The sequence below is a fragment of the Mus musculus genome, chromosome 4 (genome assembly GCF_000001635.26).
Source record: "Mus musculus strain C57BL/6J chromosome 4, GRCm38.p6 C57BL/6J".
Classification (NCBI taxonomy): domain Eukaryota; kingdom Metazoa; phylum Chordata; class Mammalia; order Rodentia; family Muridae; genus Mus; species Mus musculus.
Window position 1 is genome coordinate 137,734,770 of NC_000070.6, and position 24,425 is coordinate 137,759,194.

The 24,425-nt window shown below is 53.9% G+C and overlaps 1 protein-coding gene across 7 annotated transcripts in view; it reads right to left on the bottom strand.

Moving 5' to 3' along the window:
- Positions 1 to 6,961: 6,961 nt before the first annotated feature.
- Positions 6,962 to 24,425, bottom strand: part of Alpl (alkaline phosphatase, liver/bone/kidney) — a 54,654-nt gene continuing 37,190 nt past the window's right edge. For 5 of the 7 annotated variants that reach the window (XM_006538500.2, XM_006538498.3, XM_006538499.4 and 2 more), the window contains exons 2-12: positions 23,803 to 23,963; positions 20,861 to 20,980; positions 20,316 to 20,431; positions 19,099 to 19,273; positions 17,783 to 17,958; positions 14,780 to 14,923; positions 12,990 to 13,059; positions 11,624 to 11,758; positions 8,866 to 9,057; positions 8,416 to 8,535; positions 6,963 to 7,933 (exon numbers count right to left, since the gene is read on the bottom strand). In XM_006538500.2, the coding sequence (XP_006538563.1) occupies positions 7,668 to 7,933; positions 8,416 to 8,535; positions 8,866 to 9,057; positions 11,624 to 11,758; positions 12,990 to 13,059; positions 14,780 to 14,923; positions 17,783 to 17,958; positions 19,099 to 19,273; positions 20,316 to 20,431; positions 20,861 to 20,980; positions 23,803 to 23,863 (1,575 nt within the window). In that variant the 5' untranslated portion in view covers positions 23,864 to 23,963 and the 3' untranslated portion in view covers positions 6,963 to 7,667. Of the gene's footprint in view, positions 7,934 to 8,415; positions 8,536 to 8,865; positions 9,058 to 11,623; positions 11,759 to 12,989; positions 13,060 to 14,779; positions 14,924 to 17,782; positions 17,959 to 19,098; positions 19,274 to 20,315; positions 20,432 to 20,860; positions 20,981 to 23,802; positions 23,964 to 24,425 lie in introns of all 7 variants that reach the window. The other 2 variants (NM_007431.3, NM_001287172.1) reach the window with 1 other exon arrangement.

Consider the following 24,425-nt stretch of genomic DNA (forward strand, 5'->3'; position numbering starts at 1 on the left):
TCCATCCATCCATCCATCCATCCATCCATTCATTTCCACATCCAGTCAGCCACCTACCCTTCTTCTGCTTCTCAATTCACCCTTTTAGGAGCTCACCCGCCCACCCACTCCATCCTCTCCCCACACTTTGCCCTTGCTGGCTTGCTCACCATCTCCACTCACTGGGATGATTCATCCCAGGAACCCCCGCTCCCCCCAGGCCTCCTGCTAAAGGGGCTCAGAGCAAGTTGTCCAACTCTACCAAGGATACCTGTGCTATGCCATGCCCAAAGCTGCCCCTGGTCCCAAGCCTGACTGCGGACAAGACACCGAAGACTCAGAACCTCAGTGTTCCCTTCCCTAGAATGGGGCTTGCATCAGCAGCTAGGGTCTATAAGGATGGCGAGGCACGCCGGCGTGGGAATGGGGACGTTCCCAAAGAGAATCGCTGCCACAGCTCATTTTGATGATTGGGTCTGGGTCCCTGGGAAGTGGGTGTGGGGAAGCCCTTAGTTCTGATGACTCCCACTGACTCTGTGATGCCCCCTCCTTGGGGGGAGGTGCAGTTGGCTCACCCTATCATTCAAATGCCACAGCAAATCCTTCAGAGAACATAGTTGGAGGGCGTATAGGGTGTCACCCTCTTTCCCTGCAGTGGGGGGCTGGAGCCTGGCCCCCTCCTGCACCGAAGACCTCTGTTTCCCTCAATGTGTAGGAAGGGGGTTGTGCTGGACACCCTTGTGGCCTGGCCTGGTCCCCTGTGTCATCCTGTTAGTAACACATTAGCTCTGAGCCTATAATCACACCTGTCCAGGGAAGAACCAGGCCAGCATTTCTTTAAATTGGGCTCTAATTGTAGCTTTCAGTGCAGTCAGATGTGACTATCCCCGAGCTGTGTGAATCAGCGTTGTCCTGGCCTGCCCCACAAGGCCCAGGACCCCCCGGGGCCTGTTTTGGCTCTTATGGAGCCATGATGGGGCTATGACTGATGTCCCTAGAGGATCCACACTCTGTGCCATGCCACAAGTTGGGTATTTTCTGTCCCCAGGGACCTTGTGATCTCTTCATCGCTCTGTGACACAGAGACTATGTCAACTTGTGTGTGTGTGTGTGTGTGTGTGTGTGTGTGTGTGTGTGTGTGTGTGTGTGTGTAAACGGAGAAACTGAGGGTCCAAACAGGCGAAGACAATTTCCCAAGACCCATGAGCCTGGATGTGACTGAGTCTGGATATGAAACTGGCTTTGTCTGATTCCATAGCTTTTGTTCTTGGCTTGAAGCTTAGAAGAGCTCCGCCCAGCCATCAAAGCCTCTTTCCTAAGGGTCTCCTGAGGCGTCACTGGCCACTCTACTCACACCACAGCCTTCTTCATTCACAGTTGTCTCTGCCATCTGCCCCTTCCCCTTGGTCACAAAGACCTATCTGCCCTCTTCTTGCGAGGCAGTCCTCCTGACCCCCTCCTCTTTCAGGGTTGAGTTCACCACTCTCCCCGCCCCCCCCGCCCATCCCCCACAGAAGTGGGAGCCAGGCCTGGAGAGTGGGGTGTGGCAAGAAGCCAGAAGCAGCTCCCCCTTCGGTGGGCAGGAGAGGAGCCTGCGGTTCCATGTTTGTTCTGGAGACCCAGCCGCTTCCCCAAGGAGACAGCCAGTGGTTCCCAGGCCACAGCCCCTCAGGCGGAGCCAGACCACGGCTGGCCAGCCCTGACGGGCTCCGCCAGGGCCTGGCGCTGGGTGGTCTGGGCAGCAGCCAGGGAGGCCTCAGTCCTGGCCTCAGGGCAGGAGCCATGATGAGAGCCAAGCTGAAGGGGACCTGGAGGGGTCCTGAGGTCTGGGGGTGGGCAGAGGCAGGCATCAGGCAAGTGGCCAGGAGAGATTTCAGGTCCTAGGTCCTAAGTCCAGGAAGACACCAGGAAACGTCACAGTTGGGTGGTTTCCACCCAGGTCCTGAGTTGGCCCAGGCAGATGCCCACCAGAGAACTGAAGGCAAAGTCAAGTCCAGTTTGTCGACAACCTGACTCCAGCCTCACCTTCTCTGGACCTAGGCTTTGCTCTCCATACCACCATGTCCGCTAGCCATCCAGGCTGAGGACAGCTCAGAAGAGGTTTTTCTAGCTGGGCAGCCCAAGTGTAGGTGGGCAAATGGTTCAGACTGGAGGGTCTGTCTCTGAGTTCTTTCTCAGGGGCTTAACCCTAAGTCTGTTAACACATACACCCATCTATGTCTCTTCTCCTAACCCTCTCAGAGCAGAGGGCCCTGCGGTGGAAGGAACCCCCGCCTGGCCACTGGCTCTCTGGAACCTTGGGCAGATCACTTCCTCTGCATGCCCAGATCTTTGCAGACCTGTCTGTGGGCAACTGGCTCTCCCCGTGTCCCAGGCTCTCCTGACGGCTCGCTCAGCCTCTCCACCCCAAAGTCCAGTGTGTGTCACCATTTAACTGTGACCCAAACCCAACTCCGCTTAGTCTCCCCAAATCTGGTCTTCTAGATCCATAAATGGCACCTTCATCCATCCACCTCGGGCCAAAAACTTCGGAGGGGGGAGCCCCAGATTTTGCCATTTCCTCTATTCTCCCCATACCCTGTGCCAGACAGCCCTGCTGGCTTCAGCTTTCCAACATGTCTGTGACCCAGCCACCAGCCACCACTCCAAGCCAGCGCCATCCCCAACGCCGAGGGCACAAGGACCTGCCAGCCACAGAGCAGCATCCACTGCTGTTCACACGCCCCTGACAGCAGGGAAAGCTCATTTTACAGAGCAAACGCACAGGTCAAGGCCTTCCATCCTTTGGGTCTATGATGGCTTCCTCTCTGCCGCTAGAACACAAAGGCTGCTGTGTGGCCACAGAGTAGGGTCCGCCCTCAGCCTTCTTCTAGCATGTCACCTCTGCCCTTCCAGCATGTCACCTCTCTACCTCTCAGACATATCAGTTCCCTCTTGCCTGGCTTTGTCCTTGCCTTCAGCTTTCTGCCATTTTCCTGGCTGGGTCCCTGTTCAAGTCTCTTCCCCTGAGAGGTTTTCCCTGACTGTCAGCTGCATGACAGCACACTCAGAATTTGTGCTGCAAGCCTACTGTGCGCTGATCCCATTTCTGTCTTCTCACAGGCAAGAAGGAGGTGATCCAGCCAGTGACCCTAGGCTGTTCTGTCCCTTCTACTCTGTCAACTCTCATTGCCCAGTCTCCCTGACAGACACAGGGACGACCTTGAGGAACCGTGGGAAAGGGCCTGGCACTGGAATCAGAGGAAGCCATGTAGGGAGCCCAAATCCTCCCCTAAGTGCTTAATCATGACCCCTCCCCCTGCATCCCAGGGAACACACCAGTGGGAGCTCTTCAGTTTAGCTCAGGGGGTAATTACAAACTTTGCTGTCTGGGTCTTTCCCCCAACTCCCCCCAAGGAACCCACAGTCCTGTGGCTTGTGGGGCCAAGGCACTTGTCCTTAGATAGATTAACACCTTAGGAGCAGGGGTGGGGGTGGGGTACCAACTATCTACAAGCGATGGGACCTGGAGCAGGCTATCATGCCCTTTGAACCTCAGCTTGCCCATCTGTAAGTGAAGATGACACGGCCTTCCACACAGGATAAATTGAACTAATTTCTTACTGTATGTGTGCAAGATATGTGTGCGTGAACATGAATGTATGTGTGTGTGTGTGTGCGCGTGTGTGTGTCCTCTAAGCAGCAGCTCCCTTCTATGTCCGGGGTACTTAGTATGGTGTATGGCACACAATAGGTGTCTCGCTGACTTTTGCTCTTTATCTCAGGGCATTTGGTGTGCTGACACCACTCAGGTACAGATGCAAACTCCTCGTCAGCAACCAGAAGGCAGATTGCTGAGAGCCATGTCTGGGGCTTTTCCCACCTCGCTCCCACAGCCTAGACTTCCCACCCAGTCTGCTGTAGTGTGGTTGCTCAGCCTCCAGCATCGTAGAAGTTTCCTTGCAACTGGCTGCTGAGAGGATTGCTTCAGCAATGGCATTCATTATCCATGCCCAACACCTTCTGTGGCTCCCCAGGGTCTTCATGGGCAACCAGTGGGCGTCTCAGAACAGCACCTAAAGCTCTGTGGCCCAGCTCACCTCTTCCCATGTCGCTGCCTCTGAATTCTCTTAGGACCCAAGCCCCAAGCCCTCCCCATGTTGGGTTTCAGCTCATGTGCCGCTTGACCCCCGCCTACCACCTTCATCCTCCAACTAATTAGGTGCATGAGACACAAGGGTCAAATGCTCAGCTTCCATGGTGACCTCTGAAGGAGTTGAGAGCAGAACGGGGGATGTCGGAGCTGGTGACCAAGCTGCTGACAGGACCCTCCTCTGTCTGCTGGGCTCTCCAACTTTCCAAAGAAGCCAGAGACTCAAGTCTTCCAGAGACATCTAGAGTGTCCTGAGCATTCATGGAGCTGTCCCTCAAACTTCCCATCCCCCTCCCTCAGCTAGTACAGGGTGCGATTTTGTCCCCCAGAAATATAGTGATTAGAAACCTGGGTTGCTATCCCAGCCCCCACTGCAGTCACCTGGTCCTCAGAGTCACTGTGATATATTAGTAAGGGGCAGCTGCTCAGCCCAAACTACATTTCCCAGCATCCTTTGCACTTGGGGTTGTCACATGACAAGTTCCTACCAATGAACTCTGAAAGGAAGCTAATGAGTGCTCAGGTTGCAAACTAGGGTGCTTGCAGACTCTACTATGGCGATACTGCCCAAATGGAATGGATATTCAGCGCTTAGGGGTGGTGGCTGCCGGTGGGAAGAGCCTGGGTCTATGCCTCTCAGTCAGGGTACCCATCTATTGACATGGAAATAGTCACACTGTGTTATGAAGAAGACCTGCCAGCCCATCTTTGTCCTTCTTGACTGAAAAACCTGAGATTAAGGAGACCTGTGAGCCACTGGATGCTAATTACAATTGTGTGGTTGCTGGGGACAGAGGTGGGTCCACTGCCTAGATCCCTGGCATAGATTGGGACGCATAACCCATGTGGTCAGCAGCCAGGGTGACAGTGTCCTATGATGCGTGTGAGCCAGGACCCAGCCCTCTGCAGTGTGAGCGCATGAATGTCTTAGACAACATCCCGAAGAGGGAGAACTAACTGCGTGTTCACTTTGGGGACTTCAGTGCCCACAGTTTGCCAGGCTGGGTGTCAAAGGGCTGCAAGACCTTGCCCCAGTCTAAAGGGCTGAGATGGGTGTGGTCCTCGTGTTTCTGGCTCAGCCATGATTGCCCCCTCATCCCAAGGCTCACTCAGCAGATGTCTCTAGGATTCCGATTCCAATACCCACTCGGGGGGTTCAGACCTTCAAGTAGCGAGCCGGAAGCTCAGTGTAATGTCTGTGGTCTAGCCCTTAGCCAGCGAGGGAGGGAAGATGGAGAAATCAATATTCTACTTCTTCCATACCCTGGGGGGGACTCTGAAGTATACCTCTCGTGCCCAGAGGACTCGTCACACAACTAACTCCCTCGTTCCTTCTTTTTCTGTCTCCACTTCCTCCCAGTTCAATAATTCATGCCCAGTTCAGGCCGAGACACGAAGCCATGGTTCACACACAGTCCTCGTGGTAATCGTGTTCTTAGCTATTCACATGGGTAGACTGCAGGCACTACTGGGGTGGGGGGAATGTTTGAAAAGGAACTGCTTCCATGTGGCTCTAAGGAGATGCTTAATGACAGGCCAGAGAGATAGCAAAGACTGCAAAGGGATTAATTACGCTAAGATCTCAAGGGGCTGTGATGCACAGTTTAAGATGAGTCCAGGAGCTCTGTCCTGGACAGCGTGCGTACAACTGAATTTTCAAGCCTAGCATCCGCTTAGTCATGCTTCCCTTTTTGCCCTGACTGCTAGGAAGCTCAGATAAAAACTTGCTCACTGTCCTTTCAGACCCGAAGGACGTCCACTCCAGGGTATTCAGTCTTGGTTCCTGCTTAACTGGTGTGAAGCCTTGGCTCCAGCTTAACTAACTGGTGAGAACTGCGAGGCACTGGCTGGGACTGGGTGGGCAGGAATTTGGAAATGTATTATAAACAAATAAAAGATGTCATTACGTGCAGGAACGTTGGCATCGAGCAAACTTGGATCCAAGTCTCTGTCCGCAACGTGGGAGACCTTGACAATCACATGGCCTCTCACACTGTGGGTGTCCTCATTCATGAAGTGGGTGATGGGATGAACTCCCTCAAGAATGAAGCTGACTATGGACCAGAGTTACTGGCTACAGGCAGGGTCCAGTGCTCACTCTCACAAGCAAAGGGACCTGAGGCAAGAGGAACAAATTTGGGGGACTCTGTACCCCAGTGTCTGTAGCAATCCCAGGAGAAGTTGGCACTACTTGCTAGGCTGTTAGAGGCACTGCAAGGGAGAAGGCATGTGTCCACCCCATGCCTTTAGTATAACTGTGTGTGTGAGAGTAAGTGCGTGCCATAGCGTGAGGGTAGAAGGTGGCAACCTCATCTCTGAGTGAGCTTTTTCCTCTTACCTTCCATGAATTCTGGGGATCAAACTTGAGTTGTTAGGCTTAAGTGACGGCCAGTGCCTCAACGGGCTAAGCCTTCTCACCAGCCACTGCCAGGCAACCATTGAGCCCTTATGCGGTGCCTGGCACACGCTCAGCATGTGTCGATGAAGGCAGGAGTGAGTGGCTACATGGCACCCGGGCTATGCAGTGTATTTTGTGAGCGTCATGCCATGAAGGTACCCCAGGTCACTGAAGCCCTCCCTGATGTGGGTTTAGAGACAAAGGACTCTCTCTCTCTCTCTCCCTCTCTCTCTCTCCTCACACTGACCCACAAGTGGATCGTCTCCCATTGCCATACGCAGTGGCACTGAAACATAGTGGATCCTAGCATCACAGCTGGTGAGCGGTGAAGCCCCCCTTGCCTGGCAAAAGCCCCGGCATCTCTGCTTGGCATGCCCTCACCCCGAGTCCAGTTCTTTCCTCAGCAATGGGCCTATTTTGGTCACTTTCCCACTGACCACAAAGACTCAGCTCTGGCCTCAGAAATATTTGGGATGTTTTATTTAAATGTCTTGTGTTCCCTTTTAACCAACACCAAAAAGAGAAATTAAAAATTTTTTTTCTTTCTTTCTTTCTTCTCCCCCACCCCACCCCGCTATTCCAAACAGGAGAGCCACTTCAGTGAAGGGTTGGCGAGTCTCTGCAATTGGGTGGGGAGTGTGTGTGTGTGTCCTGTCCGGCTGGAGTGTTCTTCCCAGCTTGGCAACCCTGGGTAGACAGCCAACCCCGGAGGTGGCTTCCTGGGAGTCTCATCCTGAGCAGACCTGGTCTTCCCCCCAGGGAGGGTTGGGCTTGAGGACTGGCCGTGACTATGGGGCCCAGTGTTCCAGAGGGAAGGGAAGGGATGGAGGAGAGAAGGTCAGATCTGGAATGTTCCATGGAGGTTGCAGGGTCTGGAGAATATATTTGGTAGAAAAATAAGGTGCTTTGGGAATCTGTGCAGTCTGTGTCTTGCCTGCCCAAGAGAGAAACCTGCTGGCCAAAGGGCAATAACTAGGGAATAAAGGCAGAGCCAGGAATCTGGCCCATGGAGGATTCCAGATACAGGCAAGGCAGATAGCGAACTTCTGTTCCTGCTGGAAGTTGCCTGGACCTCTCCCTTGAGTGTGGGCTGCCCGGTGGTGGGCCACAAAAGGAGGGGAGCTGGCTGTCCATTGCGGGCTTGTGGGACCTGCACCCTCAGAACAGGGTGCGTAGGGAGAGCACAGCCAGTGGAAGCAGCAGGGCCCCTGGGGAGGGTGCGCTCCCAGAGCCGGCCCAGGCACAGTGGTCAAGGTTGGCCCCAATGCAGGAGGCATACGCCATCACATGGGGAATGTAGTTCTGCTCATGGACGCCGTGAAGCAGGTGTGCCATCGGGCCCTTGGCAAAGACCGCCACGTCTTCTCCACCGTGGGTCTCATGGCGCAGGGGAACAGCGGACTGGGCCTGGTAGTTGTTGTGAGCTGTAGGTCAGAAATATCTTTTGAGTGCCTATCTGAACCCCAGAGCTGTGAGAGAGGAAACCTTTTCCTCACCCTCAGGGTGGCTTGGAGGCCCTTTTTACAGGAGAGGGAAGCCAGGGTTCAGCAACCAGGGGGAGACATTTCACCAAACGCAACTGGCTTCAAACCAAGACTGCCTCACCCAGGAGACCACGCTCTCAGCCCCTTACAGAGGATTTATCGAATAAAGCACATGTGGTACCTACACAAGGCAGGCATCAAGCTAGGCTCACCAGACCCATGGCATCTTCCAGGGTAAAGTCCCCAGAAGGTAAAAGTTGTTCAATGGAGAAATCAGGTGTGCAAGGTCAGAGTTACTCAAGTACAGGAGAGAGCCCAAACTGAGGTTCTGACTCAAATCTGGACTCCTCCAGGACCCCGTCAGCCCAGCCTCGAGGGATAAAGACCCTTTCCCCTCCCAGCCCTGGCCTCTGCAGTCTCACCGTAATCTACCATGGAGACATTTTCCCGTTCACCGTCCACCACCTTGTAGCCAGGCCCGTTACCATATAGGATGGCCGTGAAGGGCTTCTTGTCCGTGTCGCTCACCATGGGAGCCAGACCTGCGTAGGGAAGGGGCCCAAGGTCACAATGGAGAAGTGGCAGCCTGGCCCTAACCCAGCTCCCCGGGGTCTGTGGCTTGGTATTTCTTGTGATCCTCCTTAGGAGTCAGAGCTACCTCCATGAAGACAGCACACAAATGCCAGGTCTTTCATCCTTCCAATGATCTCCTTCCTCCCCATGCCCCTCCCCCATGTTCTCTTTGCTGCACACCCACCCATCGCCCAGGTGTTCAGCTCTCTTGGATTCTCCCCTCCCCTTCCAGTATCTCAACTGTCATCAGTTCTCATGGGACAGGCTGCTTCGCTGTATCCCAGGGACAGGCTACTCACCAAAGATGGAGTTGCCCCGGGGGGTGTATCCACCGAATGTGAAAACGTGGGAATGATCAGCAGTAACCACAGTCAAGGTGTCTTTCTGGGATGTCATGGCGCCTGCCTTGCCAATGGCCTGGTCCATCTCCACTGCTTCATGCAGAGCCTGCTTGGCCTTACCCTCATGATGTCCGTGGTCAATCCTGCCTCCTAGGGACATCAAGACAAAGGCCTCCCATGAGGCGACAGGGGAGGGAGCCCTGCCCTCACAGGCCCCAGGACACTGTCATCAGATTAACATCTCCTTGATATGGGATGACAGCGACCTTCACCAGGGACTCCCTGTGCCAGGTCTACCTCAGGCATCTCATGGCCAAGTGGCCTTCAGAGGGTGAGCAAGGAGAATGTAGGGGGCGGGGCATGTGGGGAAAGCAGAGCCACAGAGAAGGGAGAACCACGGGATCCAAGCCTGGATCTCTCCCACAAGCCTCGGCTCCTGGCTCAGCATCCTTAGCTGTTTTAAGGGGTCGCTGAAGCCTTCAGCAGAGGGGAAGGGAGGGAAGGGCAGGGGAGCATGCCTAAGTCCCTATTGTGTGCTTGGCACGATAAAGAAGCATCGTGTTTGATTTTACAACAACTCTGGGTATGGGGTGTCTTAGATGGAGTGACTAAGGAAGCGTGGGGGGGGCAGGAAGAATTCCCTTGGGAGTACTGGATAGGGGCTCAGGTCCAACCCATTCCAAAGCCCAGTTTCATTTCGTCATGAACATATCACTATAAGCAGAAAGCATGGAGACGTCACCCCAGCACAAGTCCCCAGTGCCGGGGCAGTGTTACAGTGGCCTTGCAGAAAGGCTTGTGGAAGGTTGAATTCCATGATGCTAGACCCCTGGAGAAGGAATATGCAGGCCTGAACTTTCTGCAGGACGCCACCTAGTGGTCACTCGCAGTTCTGAGGGTCGTGAGCTGGGGTGCTAGGTGGTGCTCCCTCTCCACTAACTTCATTCACCCTCACCGCGGCCTGGCCAGTGGGTTGGCAGGGCGGGCAGGCTGGCCTTCCCTTTGTTGTGGTTGTGGGAGCAGCTGGCCTGGCAGGCTGACCTGGCCCTGTTCACAAAGAGGACCACTCCCAGGGGACCCGTGCTCACCACCACTGGTTCCTGGCGCTTCCTCAGATCAGAGGCCTGCTTGGGGCCAGGCCGAGACCGCTGTGCTGGTGGGAACCCCAGGGCTTGGCAAGAAGGCAGCCTAGCTGGGCAGGCGGCCACTGGCCTCTGGAGGGTGGAGGGGCCCAAGCGGCTATGTGTATATTGGGGACCCGTGGTGTGTGTGTGTGTGTGTGTGTGTAGACATGCCCATATGTCTTCATGGAGTAAGAATATGCATATCTCAGCAGGGCCACCCAAGGGACCATGGAGGGCAAGGGCTGTAGAAATTCTGGAAGATTCTGGAAACTCTGTTACCTCCTATTGTTGCTTTGGCTACTATGTAATTACAATGGTCGCAATGGAAACACTGATGGGTAAGGTTTACTCTCTGCTCCCCCAGGGCTTATGGAGTTGCTGGCTACTCTGTGCCCTGTGCGCATGGCCCCACGTGGGTGTGTGCGTGTCTTCTCTCAACCACTTTCCCCCTTTATTTAGTTTTAAGCATTTTATTATTTAATATTTATTGTTTTTTGTTTGTTTGTTGTTTTGTTTTGAGACAGGATTTCTCTCCTGTAGCCTTGGTTGTTTTAGAACTCACTATGTAGGCTGGCCTCAAATTCAGATATATCTGCCTTCCAAACGCTGGGATTGAAGACTTGCACCACCACCACCTGGCTTGGTTTTATTCTTCTCTCTGTTTCTGTCTGTCTTTATTCTGTGTCTCTGTCTCTCTCTATCTCTCTCTGCCTGTGTGTATGGGGTGCCTGTAAGGGCCAGAAGAGGGTGTCTGATACCCTAGATTGGATTTTTGGCCAAAAATTTATGCCCAGTATTTTCACAATTTTTAACCACACTTCTGTGCCCAGATAATTTACATAACCTTTATCCCAGGCTCTCTCGCCTGGACAGAGCTCGACGTGGTCGTGAACTGTCTGATATGGGTGCTGGGAACTGAACTTGGGTCTTCTGCAAGAACTGGATCTTAACTGCTGAGCCATCTCCCCTGCCCCTCCACCTTTTCTTTTTGAGGCAGGGTCTCTCACTGAAGTTAGCTAGGCTGGCTGGCCATCAAGTCTCAGGGATCCAGCTGTGTCCACGCCCCATAACCCCGTGCCTGACTTTTTCACAAAGGTTCTAGGATCTGAACTGAAGTCCTGATGTGTGTGTGGCAGGCACCAGGGAGATGACTGAGCCTCCTCCCTCAATCCTTTGTGCTCGCTTCTGAGCAAGATGGGGCCAAGTCACCGCTCTAGGACAGGGGACAAGTTTTGGTCTCATTTTTACAAAAATGCTTAGTGATGGTCCCACGGCCATGGATGGTAGCATGTGGACAAGAACCCAATGTCATCTCCCTGGCCGGTGACAGCCACAGTGCATGTGGAACTTCTTTTGCATGGGTGACGCTTACAGGCTGGATGGTCCTCCACAGCCAGGACTGAGAGAAAGACGTCTCAAAGGAAGATGGCTTCTCCTCTGCCAGGAAGCCCCCCTCTCCTCTGAATTCCCACCATCTTTGCCAGGAGCATCCTCCGCATCCACTCTTCAACCCGAAGCTGGCAGTTCCCTGTACCGTTCCATCGCCTAACCCACGTCATGTTTCTGGAAGGGTTGTCTCCACCACTTCCTACCTTCCACCAGCAAGAAGAAGCCTTTGAGGTTTTTGGTCAGGATCCGGAGGGCCACCTCCACCATCTCGGAGAGCGAAGGGTCAGTCAGGTTGTTCCGATTCAATTCATACTGCATGTCCCCGGGCTCAAAGAGACCTGTGGACATGGCAAGAATATGGGTGCCAAGAGCTCCCCGAGCCTACTGTGAGGACCCCAAGAAACCCAGGGTGTCACAGAGGATACAAGACCCCTACACTCAACTTGGAGTAGATACTTACCTGGGAAGCTCTGTGGATCCAGAAATGGACTCAAAGTTTTCATTCTCTTCACAGCCTACTTCCCCAGGAGCATGGGGCCTTCAACCCCACCCCTACCATCAGGGCTACAGGGTCTGCAGCTCACCTCACCAGTAGCACGGGGTCTAAAGAACACCTTTACCAGGGGCATGGGGGGCATAGCCTACCTCACCAGGGGCACAAGGCCTACAGCTCACCTTGGCAAGGGCATGGGGACCTAGAGCTCACCTCATCATGGGCACAGGGACCTAGAATTCACCTCATCAGGAACATGAGGCCTACAGGCCATCACACAGGGGCACAGGATCTATAGCATACCTCACCAGGGCCACAGGGGCCTAGAGCCCACCTCACAGGGGCCTAGGGCAGGGGTGCCTATGGCCCAATTTGCAGAGGAAGAGGAAAAATAGGAGAAGGAGGTAATGGTGGTGGAGGAGGAGGAGGAGGCTCCAAGGGACCCAACAACTTGCTGTTTTCAGCGGGTGAAAGGGCAGATCTGTGACTCAACCCCAAGAGACCGCAGCACCACATCTCTGAGGCAGTGAACTCTGGACTGGGCTCAGTGGGGGACAACATAAGCAATGTGCATATTTACACGTGAGGTCTGAGGGTACAGTGGCCTGTGCAGTGAAGCGGCAGAAACCCAGGGGTCACTGTCTCTTCTGCTCTCTGTCTCTCATCTCGTCACCATGCAGCGGCCAAACAGCAGCTCCAAAGAGCCCAGCGAACCCTCTGTGCCATGCCACCTTGCACCAGCAGGAGCTGACCTCCAAGGCGATGTGAGCCACCAGGCTCCGAAGTGCCCCTCCCTTTGCTGGCCCCTACTCTCTAGGGAACAGGGGTTACTCAAGGACCAGCAGAAGCTTGCCTGGCTGGTTTCACCCTGGTGTGCTGTGTGCTCTCCCTTCTCCGAACTTGTTGGGTTTTTTTGTTTTTGTTTTTGTTTTTGTTTTTTATGACAACTGGGGCTCATCTGCTGCACAGCTTAACTCCACAAACCAAACCTTTCCTCCCTCCACACCCTGGAAGGTCTCGCAATTGGAGACTATCTCCTACAACTGCAGCCGAGGGCTCGCCCCTTCTCTACTTACCTAAGAGGTAGTCCACCCTGGAGGGGTCAAGGGCCAGCAGTTCAGTGCGGTTCCAGACATAGTGGGAATGCTGAGGGGTGGAAGGGGCTGTGTCAGCAGAGGCCCAGAAGGCCAAGGAAAAGCCCCAGCTGGCCTCAGAGTCAGGGTGGTCCCATTCTCCTGCATCGTTTAACATCCTGCCCTGAGCACCTAGCATCTCTGTACTCAAGAAATGACAGATATGCAGAGGTTGTTGGATACAACCCAGGTATATGTGGGTCCTGGAGAGTGGATCAAGGAGAGCTTCCTGGTGGAGGTGACACCCTTTCGGAGGTTCTGGAGGCAAAGTAGGAACTGATCTATCTGGGATCAGAGAATTGCTTTTCCTGTGAGGGTGTTACAGCATAGGTCACAGAGAACATGAATACCTACAAAAAGGAATTGAGTGGTGTTTGGGGGTCTCTGGAGAGCCAGGAGGGAGTGAAGGCCACTGGCTGTGTCTGGAGAACCCCATCTAGGAGGGGATAAAGGAGGCACTGCCTCCCCCAGGACATAGAATGAGACAGCCTGGATTATCCAGGGCACAATGTATGGGCCCAGCATCGCGAGGAATTTGCTGTGTGTCTTCAAGACAGCTCTTGCCTTCTCTGGGCAGTGGCCTTAGAGGTGGTTTTTTTTTTTCAATCCTCTAGGTTGCTCTGGGGGGGGGGGAGGAGGAAGGGAAGAATCCAGCTCAGATCCCCAGGGCCCTGCTATGACATCCAGTATTCACAGTAGTCTCTCAAGACTGTCCCCATTTCACAGATAAGGACACTGAGGCACGTACACATCAGGGTTATTGAGAAACACTTCTAGCCCCTCTACTGATGTCCAGAATCTGGGACCCAACAGTGACCCTACCGGGTAGGGCTCATGGCAGTAGTACGGGACCCTCCCTGTGCCAGGAGTCTATACAGAGTCCCGGGGCAAGAGGATGGCTTCCTGGTCCTGATCACAGCAACTGAAGCCAAGAGGAGGATGTCCCTTTGGTGTGCCTATCCAAGCTGCCCCAGGAGGGGAAAGAAAGAGAAGCGAGTCCCTCACTCCCACACTCCTATACAGCCACGGGGCTGTCCCCAGCCCTGCCCATCTTACTCTTAGCTCAGCCTCTCATGCCACTGAGCCTCCCTGGGGAACCATGGAACCCTGAGAAACCCAACCCCAGAGTGACATCAAAGCGGCTGCCAGGCTTCTCCCCACTGTCTTCAAGCCTGACCACAGTCATTTCCAGACCCAGCTGCCCGGCTGGCCCACAGTGGCACATTTAAAGGGCCAGAGGCCTCACAGAGGAACCAGAGCTTGGCCTAACCCTGCTCCTGCCTCCCTCTCAGCCCACTGGTGCTCTGGCCCAGGGGTGTACTCTGAGGGCTTTACACCTCCGGCCTCAGCCAGCACACTTTTGCTGAGCCATGTTCTCCCATCATCTGCTCAGCGCTGCCTGCCCACACCCTCCCATTCCATTCGTTCAGGTCTTCTGTTGTATCCCCTCTGCGTGCCTCCAGGTCCCAACTTCCTGCCGTCCAGGCACACGACATTCCCTGTGTCAGGTACCCAGCCTGTCTCGGGTCCATCCAGGTGACTCCCTGACTCTGTCACCATCCCCACGTGTGCCCTTCCTACAGGGAGCAGGAGTGTCTGTCAGTCACAGGTCAGTACGGTAGAGCAAACAGAGGAACATCTGGACTCTCACTGGCAGAGAACATTTGATGCGTGGATGGGGGTGTCCCACGGCCCACAGAACCATAGCCGAGTCCACCTGCAGCCTTGGTTACCTTGTGTCTGGGTTTAAAGCTCTTCCAAATACTGATGAGATCCAGGCCATCTAGCCTTGTACCCCTGGCCTTCTCATCCAGTTCGTATTCCACATCAGTTCTGTTCTTCGGGTACATGTATTTCCGGCCGCCACCCATGATCACCTGAGGGACAAAGGAGCCATCACACCCAGGGTTCTAAATTGTCCAGAAGCCCCAGGGGTTCCGACTTGGAAAGTAGACATGAGAGTCTGGGTGGAGGTGTGGACGGTTGTCCAGCTAGGCAAGGGCTGGGCCAGGGCTCCCTCTCTGAACGATTTATTCAGATTGGAAAGATAAAATCGCTGACCTAGCAGGACTGTGGCTTGGGGCTTCTGGGTGGAATCTTAGTGTTCTCGAATAGCTAACATCCCCTACCCCCATAGGAAAGCCCATTTGCTGTGTGTCCTGAGCCAGTAAGACCGAGTAACTCACTCAATCTCCCAACCAAGCCGCCAGGAAAGTGATCTACGCTCTCTCGCTATAGACACAGAAAAGGGATTTCCTGCCCCTCAGCCACACAGCAGTGCATGGCACAGATACGATTCAAACCCAGAAACCCACTGTCTCTCTACCAGAAGCCCCCCTGAGTGCTCTGCTGTATGGGTGAAGCCAGGAATGGGGCCTCCGGAGTGTCTTCTACAGTGAGTGGCCTCAGACAGGGAGGTCTTGGGGCAGCCCAGCTGGGAACCAGCCCACTGCCTGGGCAAACACCGGCCGCCTCACGTCTATGTAATCACTGCCAGGCTAATTTTAGCCACTGTGGCTGGCATGCAAGGGTGGACGGATGGACGCGGGGTTGTTTGTTTTCCTAGGAAATCCATGTTTGAAGTCCTAACTATTTTTAAAGCAGGGGCCAAGAACATAACAGCCATAGCCCATGGTGACCACCATACTGTGTCCTTCTGTCACCGTGGGCACCAGCTCGACTTGCTGCCCCTGGCTGACACCTGAGATCCACTGTCTCCAGATGGGCCAAAGTTCTCTCTCTATTCTATTTCCCATGGCAAAAATCAGGGTTCGAGGGGGTAAGGGGAGAGCCGGCGGTGGACATGGGAAAGGTACCCAGGAATAGCCACGGGTACCCAGGAAGGCCAAGGACACTGAAGTAAAGATCTAATTCTACTGCTTAGTAACCATGGGTCTATTTCTTTGATCATACAGGACTTCAGTTTCCTAGTCTATAAAATGGTAATGACTATCCAGAGAAGAAAAGCAGTCATCCAATGTTGCTGCTGGTCCCTACAATGGAAGATGTCCCTCTGGAAGGGAACAATGAAGACAGACAGGAGGGGAGGGTCTTACTCCCATCATGTGGCAATCAGCTTGGATAGTTCAGACTGGGTCTGGGAGAAAGGACTCCAGGTCACTGGCGCCTTCTCCTGTTCCCATAGAACCTGACCCCTTGGCATTTTCAGCATGGAACTGAAGCCCCCAATCTTCCTGCCCGGATAGCATGGTTCCCAGCCCAGCGGAGACTTCACACGGGCTCATTAAACTCCCAAATAACAGACTTGCTGTTTGCCTTTGGGGTTTGGGTTTCTCTCTCTCTCTCTAAAGCGGAACATATTTATTTTCTGAGTGGACACCAGAATTTTTGATTCATGGACGGTCTGGGGAGTTTTGGGGGTAGCCGTGACAGAGGGGCAAATGGAATTGGGAGAGTGAGGGCAGAGGGGGCTTTGGGAGGTCCCCTTTGCACTCCTTGGCTCATGCCCTCATGACTCTAGGAGACCCCAGCCCCCCTCACTGCCGCCAAAGCTTTTTCCTCCAAAGTGCCTCTCCCTGCCTCAGCCAATCCTGCCTCAGCTGGCTAAAGAGTTACTGTAATCACCTCATCTCCCACCTCTTGTGCTACAGGACCCATGTTCTCCACATGACCTCATCTGGGCCTCCCGCAGCCTGTGGGTGGGGCACAGGGGTGGGAAATGGGAGGGCGAAGGAGGGGGAGAGCTGCCTGGCAGGTGGAGATAAAGCCAGATGGGTGGCTGTGTCCCGGGTGGCTCTCACCTAAGAGGCATCAACAGGGCCCAGTGATCCTGAAAGCAGCGCTCACCGGCTACTTGGGCTACTTGTAAAAGAGCCACGGGGTTGGAGACATAGAGCAGAGAGCTATGGAACCTGCGTCTGAGCTCTCTCTCAGCCTCACTGGCCCCATACTTCAGGGTCAGGGATTCTAAGTCACGGTCAACCCTCATAGCAGAGAAAGAGCAATTCAGAAATTCTCCCCAAGAGCTGAGAAGCCTGCGTGTAAGAACCTGCCTGGGTGTTGAGGTGTCAGCACTGAGGACGGGGACGGGGACGGACGGCTTACATATCACGCTGCTGCTTGAGTGCTCCCGGGGGCCAGGCTCTGTGCCAAACTCAACTGGGATTTTCTTACTTAGTTCTTCCAGTGAGCTGTTGGAGCAGGTCCAGTGGGCAGAAGGCTTGTCCAAGGGGAGGCTCAGAGAGGTTAAGTAACAGCCCAAGGTCACACAGCTAGCAAAAGGCAGAGCACGGATGGGAAAGGGAGAGCATGATCTAGCTCTTTTCTGGACATGTCAGCTCTGTGTGCAGGCATGTGCCACTCTGTGCAAGTGTCAATACATAGGGCCGGGCAGCCCCTAAGAACATACTGTGAGTGCGTGTGTGTGTGTGTGTGTGTGTGTGGGGTATTACTGCATGCTGTGTGTGTGTGTGTGTGTGTGTGTGTGTGTGTGTGTGTGTGTGTGTGTATCAGTGTACACTGTGTGTGGAGGGTGCACCATCAGGTTCTAATTTACAGAATAATCTCTGAGCATTTGGGGCATGGCAGCCACATGAGACTTGACCTCATAGCTCCACTGCAGAGAAACCTTACAAGGGCTGCCTGTTCCAACCACAAATCCCTTAATGGGTTGGGAGCTCTTCCAGGTGTGTGGGGTACCCGGGCCTTCCTAGGCCACCCTGGGGCTAAGACCCCTCCCCCACCCTATCACATCCTATGCCTGCTGCTCCACTCACGTCGATATCCTTGATATTGTGCATTAGCTGATATGCGATGTCCTTGCAGCCCTGGCTCAGAGCCTCTGGTGGCATCTCGTTATCCGAGTACCAGTCCCGATCGGCCGAGTGTGCGTAGGCTGCACTGGGTGTGGCGTGGTTCACCCGAGTGGTAGTCACAATGCCCACGGACTTCCCTGAAGTGAGGACAGGAGAGGTTAGCACCCCTGGTAGATAAGGAAGTCCCTGCACACGTACCTCTCCCTCCCTGCCATAGGTAATCTCCCGTCAATCAGTTCCTCTGGTTGCCTGGGCCTCAGTTTCCCTAGGTTACATGAAGACAGATGCAGCTGAACGCCTTTCCTTGTACTCAGGGTGGGCTAGGGTCCTCTCCTCCTTCCATGACTTATGGAGCCTATGCCTGTAAGAAGCCCTAGGTGGCCCCGAAGGGACGTCAAGTGGAGAGAAGAGCTCTGTCAACCTGCCTTCAAAGTGCCTGAGGCAGAAGGAGTGTTAGGGATTGGTTCTAATGCTTTGAATTAATCCAGCCCCCCAAAATTGGGAATCCACGTGTCCAAATGTTGAAGGTCCTTGTCCCCAGTTGGCTTTTTTTTTTTAATTTTTTTTTATCTTTTTTGCTCCCTCCCTCCCTCCCTCCCTCCCTCCGGCAACCGCCCGCCTGCCCCCCAGTTGGCTTTTGATAGATCAATAAAGAGCCAACAGCCAGTGGCTGGGCAGATAGACTGAGGTGGGACTTGGGGATTTGTGAGGGCTAGGGACTTGGAGAGAGGAGGATCCGTCATGCCTCGGAGGGAGACTGATCAGATTTAGAGTTGCAGAAGAAAATCCATCCGAAATGTAGGTGGAAAGGGAAAGCCGCCCTATGGGAGGGGCTGCCCAGAAGGTAACAGGGCAGCAAAGATAAAACATAGATTTAGAAGCTGTTGAGCCAGAGGAGTACTGGAGGGAAATGTATGCTAGGAGGAGGAGGAATAGAACTGTCCAGCCTTTGAGCCTTTAAAGTTAACGGGTGTGTGTGGTGTGTGTGTGTGTGTGTGTGTGTGTGTGTGTGTGTGTGTGTGTGTGTGTGTGTGCTATAAAGGAACACCACTCTGAACCTCTGCAGGCTGGCCCTGGCTTGGTCCTTTGACCTTCTCTCAAAACCGTGCATGGGCTTCACGTCCTGCACTCTGTAGTGAAGCGCACGAACCCAGGTGCTCCACGCAGTCTCTGTTCAGCAGGAGTCCCCCTGGTTCCTTGGCCTGATTCCACCCTGCCATGCACGAACGAGGAGACTGCAATCCAGACAACCCAGGAGTCTGCCTTCGATGGCTCACCAGCATCCTTGGCCCAGCGCAGGATGGATGTGACCTCATTGCCCTGAGTGGTGTTGCATCGCGTGCGCTCTGTGGCTGCGCTCACTCCCACTGTGCCCTCGTTGGCCTTCACGCCACACAAGTAGGCAGTGGCAGTGCCCGCGCTGTCAGGGACCTGAGCGTTGGTGTTATATGTCTGCAAGTGGAAGAGTCAGGGGATGAGTACCCACCGAGGCAACCCCACTTCCATTTCCATCAAGGGAGCAGGGTCTAAGGGACCCTGCTGCCCATGGAGGGTCCCCAGAACCACAAGGTCACCTGACTGAGCTGTTTGCTTCCTATACCCTGGCAGAACTCAAGGTTTCTCTCCGAGTATTGGAACTACGGAACCAGCAAGGGTGGGCCAAGCAGGTAGATCCAGCAGAGGGAAGTGTATGTCTCTGAGGAAAACAGACTGGGAGGGGAGGGTGGACCTGAGAGTCCAGCCTGGCTTTTCTGATGCCCCTGAAAATGGTCATCACTATGTCCAGACTTCCCAGGGAAATCGCACAGGCAGGCCTACCTCCCTGGCCCTGATGAGCCTGACAGCTCATCAAAGATCCAGAAACTACACTCCCCTCCCACTCCACTATAAGAAGCTGGAATCTGACACTGGGTGGCTAGGAGGTGCTTGTTACATACACACACACACACACACACACACACACTCACTCCAGAAACCTCTCCTCACTACCCACATGTAGGGTAATGAATGATTCACACTGGGAATCTAACCTGGGAGGTGTGAACTAAGCTGACTCTTGTTTACAGGAAACACAAGAGTAAGCACAAGCCATCCATGGTGTGGGGGGGTCAGGACGGTGGCTGCTGTCAGTGCAGGAAGAGACAAAGACAAGACATGGCTCAGGGGACAGCCAGTCCATGTGCAGCTACAACAGCCAGGCGCTGGTTACACAGACACCAGCAGCTTGGGAAGGATTCATGCTGTCCTGTGTGCACTCTTTCTTGGGTATGTTACACACACACACACACACACACACACACACACACACACACACACACACACGCAAGTACACACATGCACGCGCACACACACACACACACATACACAAGAGGTTCTACATCGATGAACTAAATGCTTGGGAATGGCTCCTGGTTTCACCCTGGGACCACGGGACCAGGAGGTCTGATGGCCTTGCAGTTCCCCAGGTCAAGAGTGGACCTGGTGCAGGGCTCACCTTGGAGAGGGCCACAAAGGGGAATTTGTCCATCTCCAGCCGGGTCTCCTCGCCCGTGTTGTGGTGTAGCTGGCCCTTAAGGATTCGGGCAGCGGTTACTGTGGAGACGCCCATACCTGTGGGAGGGACAGAGAACTCAGGCTCTCAGACCCTTCAGTCAGCTTTCCCAGGCTCCCAGAGCCCCTCTCTTCAGTGCTAAGACACAGGCAAGGGCAGTGGGTAGCAGACAGAAGGACATGACATGTCGCCGCACGGTCTCTCTGTTCTTTCATATTCTCAGGGCGGTAGGTTAGTCCCTTTCTCCTAATCTATCTCTCAGAGCCCTCTTCCACAAAGTCCTTTTACCTGATACCAGGAGTCATGCTTTCCAGCCACCCATGGCCTCAGGCTCCAAAGGCCTCAGGCTCCAAAGGCCCCAGCGGCAAGGCCCCCAGCTCGACTGCTCCCAGCCTCCCTAACCCCAGCTTCCCATTCCTAGCCTTGCTGCCCCCATCTCCCTCCATTCCAAGCCACACTGCCCTCAGCCCCTCCATTCCCAGCCTCACCATCTCCCAGGAACATGATGACATTCTTGGCTACATTGGTGTTGAGCTTTTGGAGTTTCAGGGCATTTTTCAAGGTCTCTTGGGCTTGCTGTCGCCAGTAACTGGGGTCTCTCTCTTTCTCTGCAGAGACAGGTGGTTATTTGGCAAGGTGGGGGATGGGCTATCCATCCCCAGAATTACAGACACCCCAGTAGTTCATTGCTGGGGGGCTGAGATGATCTAAACCTGGAGGGCGGAGTGAAGGTTTGTGAACAGGTTCCAGGCAAACCCCGTAAGCCAGCCCGAGGACATCTTCACACATCGCAACAGGAGGACACCAAAGACCAGGGACACTAAGTGACTCTCCCCAAGACACAAAGCACGAACAGACTCAGACTTTGGCAGAGCTGGATTTCCCTGGAAATCCCACACGTGCCCTTCACCCGCGGGGAGCAGCCATTGCCAGCAAGCAGGTAGCAGGGAAATCTTTAACCTCTTCACAGGCATTCCTAGAGGTATTCAGCTATAGCCATGATAAACTCCACCTGGCTTGTTCATCACAGCTGGTTCAGCAGGCTAGGGCCTTCTTGGTGAGAACACTGCAGGCAGAGCTAGAAAGCAAGCCTAGCCCTTGGCTGGGATACATTACCCAAGGAGCCCTTGTTAGGGTAGTGGGGAAGGCAAGGGCTGAGGCTCCATCACCACCTCTCTAACACTCACTGCCCCTACTCAGACCAGCCTCTTAGAGTAAAATAAGACCTGGAGTTCCTCCTCTTCCTCCATCTCTCTCCCTGTCTCTGTCTTAAGTAGTAATCAATCCACAGCCTTGGTACCCTGGGTAAACCACTTCCCCAGGCCTCAGTTTCCTCACCTGTCAAATGGGACTTTTTAAAGACCACACTAATTCCAGAAGTGGCTGGATTCACAGAGAGGGCCCAGAGATGCCCTTCACCTTTTTCCATCCCTGAACTCCAAGGAGATGGCTAGGGTTCCATCTCTGGAGCTGACAATGGGGCTCCACTGTTTTACAAAGCTTCCTCTCTGTGGATCTCTGGCCACAGTAGACCTGCCCACAGAACCGGAAGCCCAAGGCTGAAGGCTCCCTGTAGATGCCTCCTTCAAAGACCTCTCTCTCTTGGGACAGGGTGAGGTAGAGACAGAGGTCCAAAGAGGTGAAGGGTCCAGTGTAAGGCCACAGTGTACGTCTGTGGGCTAAAGATATGGTCACGGGCTCCAGCCTGGTCAGATCTACTCTTGCCCCTCAGGACAATGTGCTGAGAAGCCTCTCAGTCCAAGCATGGAGCCCAGCCTGTGTGCCGAGAGTTCTGAACACATGAAGCTTCTGTGGCTTGTGTGAGGGGCAAAACTTCCTCCCCGCAGGAAGGGAAGAGAGCAAAATTGAGCAGCCGAGGAGGAGATGAGAGCATCCAAACAACCAGGCAATGGCCATTACAGACAGCCTAGGCAGGGGAACCACACTGATCTCAAATCGTGGGTCCGCCAGGCCTCTAGCCCTCCTGCACCCCAAACACCTGCCTGCTGTCTTCACCCCTAAGCTCCAGGCCCTCCTCTTTTAGAAGTGTCTTCTGGAACCCCCAGTTTCAGACTCCACAGTATAGCCTGCGCTCCCAGAGGAAGCTGGAGGCCTGGGCCTTGCTGTCCACCTCTGTCCATTGAGTAAGTGCTTTGTTCTAGTTTCTGGCCTAGGTGAATAGAGGGGGGGGGGAGCTGGTGATGGAAGTCATAAGGCTTTAACAGAGAGACCCACTTGGTGTTTGAGACAGGGTCTCTCATTGGACCTGGAGATCACTAACTTGGCTAAGCTGAACAGCAAGCCCCAGGAATTACAAGAATCTGCCCCCTACAACGAGCTTTGTCACACACCCAGATCCTTACCAACAGAGCCCTCGTCTCCCCAGCCCCTGGGTCGATGGTTTAAATGACTGGTTCTGTAAACCTGGCTGGTTCTAACCTCTCCAGAATGTCCTGGGTCAGGAAGCATTTGCTTGTGTGCCAGTTGGGGGTTGAAGAACTTCAGCCCATCCTAACCACATGCCCATTACCCCCAGCAGTCAGGCAGACACCAGGCCTGACTGACGCCAGTCTGCCCCATCTTTCTCAATACCCACTCTGCTGCCATTCTAACCGGTCTCTGCTAGATGGAGAATCTGCTGAGGATTCAGAGTCTGTTCCTAAGAGGGTCTGAGTCAGTACCAAACCGACCTCCTTATCTGGTAGTGTTAAGCAATAATGGTTTGGACAATGAAATACCAGGAGACCATTATTCCAGGGGGTAAACGGCAGGGACCAATGCCCAGGATGTAACATGTCCTAAGGTACTGATTAGTACCTACGGCACAAATCCACTCCCATGCTTCCAGAACATACAGAATGACACCCAGCATCAGGATGGCAATGTTGGGAAAGGCACTGAGAAACTGGCCTGGCCTGTGCCTAGGAATGTCCTTCTGATCTGGGTGGTGACTTTACAAAAACAAGTGTGTGTGTATGTGTGTGTGTGTGTGTGTTGTGTGTTTCTGGACATCTCGCCTAGAATTAGTGGATGACCTGAGGCATGAAAAGGGTTAAACACAGTAAAACATTGTAGAAATGCTTCCCTATAGGAACATGGACCAGCAGTTAAGAACGTGTATTGCTCTTACGGAGGACCAGAGCGATTCCCAGCACCCATGTGGGGTGGCTTACAACAGCCTTTAACTCCAGCTCCAGGAGACCTGGGACAGGCATTCGTGCATGCATGCTCGCATGCACACACACACACTCACTCATGCATCTAACTCTTCCCACTGAAGACCAGTTCGAAAGCAAGCTAAGAGATCTTGCTTTGAGCACCTGGCTTCCAGCTCTTAACTACTTTGTTTGGGTCCACAATCTCGAGCCCAGACCACACTCTCATCTGACCTTGCCCACCCTCTCCTTCCACCTGAGTCCAGCAGTCCTACCTGGCACAAAAGAGTTGGTAAGGCAGGTGCCGATGGCCAGTACTAAAAATGGTGAGATCATGGTGTACCCTGAGATTCGTCCCTCGCTGGAGCCCAGATGGTGGGAAGAGGGGGGGGGGGGCAGCGTCAGATGTTAATTGACGTTAATTGACGTTCCGATCCTAGAAGTTAGAAAAGAATAAAAAAGAGGTATGTGAGCGCAGCTCTGGGGCAGTTTGTTCCTCCCCGCCTTTGTTCCTTGATTCTTTGAGCAAGAACTTGTTGAGTACCAAAAAGCCATTGTTGGGCCACCACCCTGGGAAGAAAACCCCAAAAACAGTTGTGTAAGCATAAACGCGTCTGTACTGCAAACAGATACCACCCCACTTGCTGGTGTGCCCGACCTGCCCTGAGGCAGGCTTCTCAGGCTGAACTGTTTTGACAGAGGACAGAATTGGCGTCTCTTGGAGGGCTGTGCTCCAGCCAGCCCTAGGCTCAGCCCAGAGTCTCTTAGAATTCTAAAAGCTCTCAGGTGCCACTCGCTCCTGGACAACACATTAAGAAGTAAAGCCTACAACTGAGTCCACAGCCTCCTGACCCACCCCTGTGCCTCACAAGCCAGGGATAAAACAGCCTTGAATTTC